Source organism: Quercus lobata, chromosome 3, assembly GCF_001633185.2.
Source record: "Quercus lobata isolate SW786 chromosome 3, ValleyOak3.0 Primary Assembly, whole genome shotgun sequence".
In the NCBI taxonomy this organism is placed as follows: Eukaryota; Viridiplantae; Streptophyta; class Magnoliopsida; order Fagales; family Fagaceae; genus Quercus; species Quercus lobata.
The window spans coordinates 61,169,729-61,173,263 of NC_044906.1; the positions used below are offsets into that span (position 1 = coordinate 61,169,729).

General features: G+C 36.0%; 1 protein-coding gene across 1 annotated transcript; it reads left to right on the forward strand.

Annotated features, from left to right (window-relative positions):
* Positions 1 to 1,108: 1,108 nt before the first annotated feature.
* LOC115981206 lies at positions 1,109 to 1,627 on the forward strand. Its single transcript, XM_031103372.1, has one exon. The coding sequence runs from the start codon at positions 1,109 to 1,111 to the stop codon at positions 1,625 to 1,627; it is 519 nt and encodes a 172-aa protein (XP_030959232.1).
* Positions 1,628 to 3,535: the final 1,908 nt, after the last annotated feature.

Sequence of the window (3,535 nt, forward strand, 5' to 3'; positions counted from 1 at the left end):
GTGTCATGAGTTAGAGACTCTTGTTCGGAAGTTTTGGTGGGGTCAAAGGGGAGACCGAAGAAAAGTCCATTGGGTGAAGTGGAATGAGTTGTGCCAACATAAAAATCAAGGGGGTATGGGATTTAAGGATCTCACGACGTTCAATGAGGCTATGTTGGCTAAATTGGCGTGGCGACTCCTCAATGATGAAAACTCTCTTTTCCATAGAGTTTTTAAGGCAAGATTCTTCCCTAGAGGATCAATCTTAGAGGCCAAAGACTCCCCTTCAACTTCATATGCATGGAGAAGTATCCTTGTAGGCAGGGATGTGATAGCAAAAGGAGCATTGTGGAGAGTAGGGGATGGCAAACAGATTAAGATTTGGTCTGACAATTGGCTTCCTACGAGACATAATGCCAGAATCACTACCCCAGTGATATTTGGACAAGAGCATTCATATGTTGAGATACTAATTGATCCGGTCCAGAGGAAGTGGCGAGATGAAGTAGTTGATCATGTCTTTGAGAGAGCTGAAGTTGAAGTCATCAAGAGCATTCCCTTGAGTTCCACCAGCCAACCCGATGCAATTGTGTGGCCATTTACCCCATCAGGCCGGTACTCAGTTCAATTGGGTTATAGAATGTTACAAGACAGTTCTAATGCACAACAAACACCAGCTACTGATTTGGAGTTTTGGAGAAATCTATGGGGGATGGAGGTGCCGAGTAAAGTGAAAAACTTTGTTTAGCGAGCATGCAAAGAAGCTCTACCAACGAAGTGGAACTTGTTTCGCAGAAAAATCACCACGTCTGCCCTCTGTGAGAATTGTGGGGTGTACGATGAAGATTGTGCACATGCTATTTTTTATTGTTCTAACTTGTAGGTGGCTTAGAGCTCGGATCCTCAATGGAGTTGGCTAGCGTCTATGCAGGGATGCAATATCAAGGAAATCTTCTAGAAGGCTTTCTCGGAAAGGAAGGATGTTGAACTCCTAGTGTTCACGGGCTAGACCATCTGGAATCGACGAAATCAAATCAGGTTCAAGGAGGCCATGTGTCCTATAAACCACATACTCCCTCTGTCCAAGGAAAGGAAAGTAGAGTTTCAAAGTCTCCATCAGGCAACAAGGATGGTACAACACAGGAATCATACGAGATGGAAGCCGCCGGAACCAAAGGTGTACAAGGTTAATTATGATGGCGCGACCTTTGAGGATCAAAGACGAGCTGGTATAGGAGTGGTCATTCGTAATGCAGAAGGTGCGGTCATGGTTGCACTATCACAATTGATCCCTCTTCCAACAACGGTGGCCCAAGTGGAAGCGATGGCAGCCAGGAAAGCAGTTGAGTTGGCTCTAGAGACTGGCTTTACAAGAGTTGTCATTAAAGGTGATTCAGATACTATCTATAGAGAGTTAAGTAGCACTGATCCATCCTTAGCCTTACACGGGCATGTGATTCAAGACACTACATGTTTAGCTTCCTCTTTCGTTAATCACAGTTTTTCTCATGTTCGTCGTCAAGGAAATAATATAGCTCATGCTTTAGCAAGATGGGCAATAAACTCACCCAATTTAACAGTCTGGATGGAAGATGTACCACCAAACATTCAGTGTATTGTTCAGGTTGATTTGGCCTATGTTGGTTAATGATAATGAAGCAAGTTTCTCAAAAAAAAAAAAAAAAAAAAAAAAAAAGGATGGAGAGGCCAATTTTGTCTGAGCTATTGACTTATATTGTGTAATTTACGGATAATTTATGGAGTTGCCTATGTCTCTGGTTTTCTTTGAATTGAACTTATCCATTGAGCCAAATAATAATAATAATCAACAAAAGTTAATGTCACCACAAGGACATATGAATGCTGCCATTTTTGACTAGGTGTGAATGGTATTTTAGTTGTTTTCTTTATAAAAAAAAATGCATCAAAAATATTAATCTTGGGCTCCAAGCAGGGACAGAGCTAAGCTAGGACTTGGAGGGTAATGCCCCCTTTTTTTTTTATAAATATTATTTTATATATAGGTATTAATTTTAGCATTTGTTTTATAAAAATTATACTTTGCCCCCCTAACAATACCATTAATTCTTTTAAGAGTAATAATATAGCCACAAATTTTTCTATAATATTTTTACAAACTATTGAGATAGCAAATTCTTATTAGTTTGTATTTGAACCCACAACTTATATCATTTTTTTACTTACCAATAACCATTTATCACATCATTAATTTATAAAAGGTTTGTATCTTTAACATTTTTCCCCTTTTAGAGGCAATAAAAAATTTATAGATCTAAAATCTAAAACAAAATATACAAGCCCAAAAATTTAGCACAACAACAAAAAATACCAAAAGCAAAACTAAAAAACATTAATCCCAACCAACAAATTTTATCCAAAACAAACAATTCGACCTTTTAAAAAATTTTATACAAAGTAATTTTGTCCTTATTACCTAGCAACAAACACACACATAAAAAAATAATAAAAAAAGAAGAAGAAGAAGAAGAAGAAGAAGAAACCCTCAACATCTATGAAGCAAAGTTGGAGGCCAAAGTCGCTGCACGCAACCAACAGCAGAGCCACCTCCTTAACTCCAACTCCACGTCCTGACTCCAACTGATAAAATTTTTGACATACAAAGATGATTTAGATCTTTGCAACTACATTAAAAATAAAGCTTTATTGTGTTAGTATGATTATAAAACTAACATCATAAATTCAAGTACTATCTTATCAATAAAAGAGAACGCACCAATATGGCTAGAAAGCTAAGATAAACAAGGACCACGTCTTGCATGTGTCGCCACTAAATTTCAGTCAACAAAGCTCCATGCCACCAACACCAAACCTTTATCCATTGTACCACCCAGAACCGTTGATTTAACCAAACTTTCCAAACAATTAAAATTAGGTCATTTATTAATGAATTATTTTTAAAAAGTTTTGATATTATTTTTATAAGGAATATAAAAAAATTGTCAAAAAAATTAATTATTTTTTTTTCATAAATTTTTTAAAAAAACACTATTTAAACCAATGTCCTTAGTATTCAGTTAACTTTTCCCTTAAAACTAATAGACTTTGAAAAAAAAAATCACCTTTGGGAAATTGTGGGTTGGAGCCAAAACTACAAAAATATTCATATAGACAGTCAATGACTTTTGCCCGCGTATACAAGAAATAGCCTTTGGCTGGCCTTTAGCGATGCATGCACGTATGGCGCGTAACAATTCATATATGTAATTAAGGTCTCCTTTTCCCTTAGGCATTGTTCTTAGTTCTTACACCAATGATTTTATGAGTGTTATAGCCATCCGAAAAGTCAAAGTATTTTTAGGTGGGTTGAAAATTTGAGATCTACATCTACACAGAAAATTATAAACATTTGTGTCACATTTAAAATGGCAATACCACATACCTTTTGAAATCACGTTTTTAAACATGATTTTTTATAAAATTTTATTGTTTACTAAGGAGATATATGTACAATGTCAATGAGTGTATAATAAAAAGCATGGGACTATTATTACTCTTTGCATTTTTTTTTTTTTTT

What these genes read in the sequence shown, in the direction of transcription:
- LOC115981206 (XM_031103372.1), top strand. Translation starts at nt 1,109, where the DNA reads ATGGTACAACACAGGAATCATACGAGATGGAAGCCGCCGGAACCAAAG.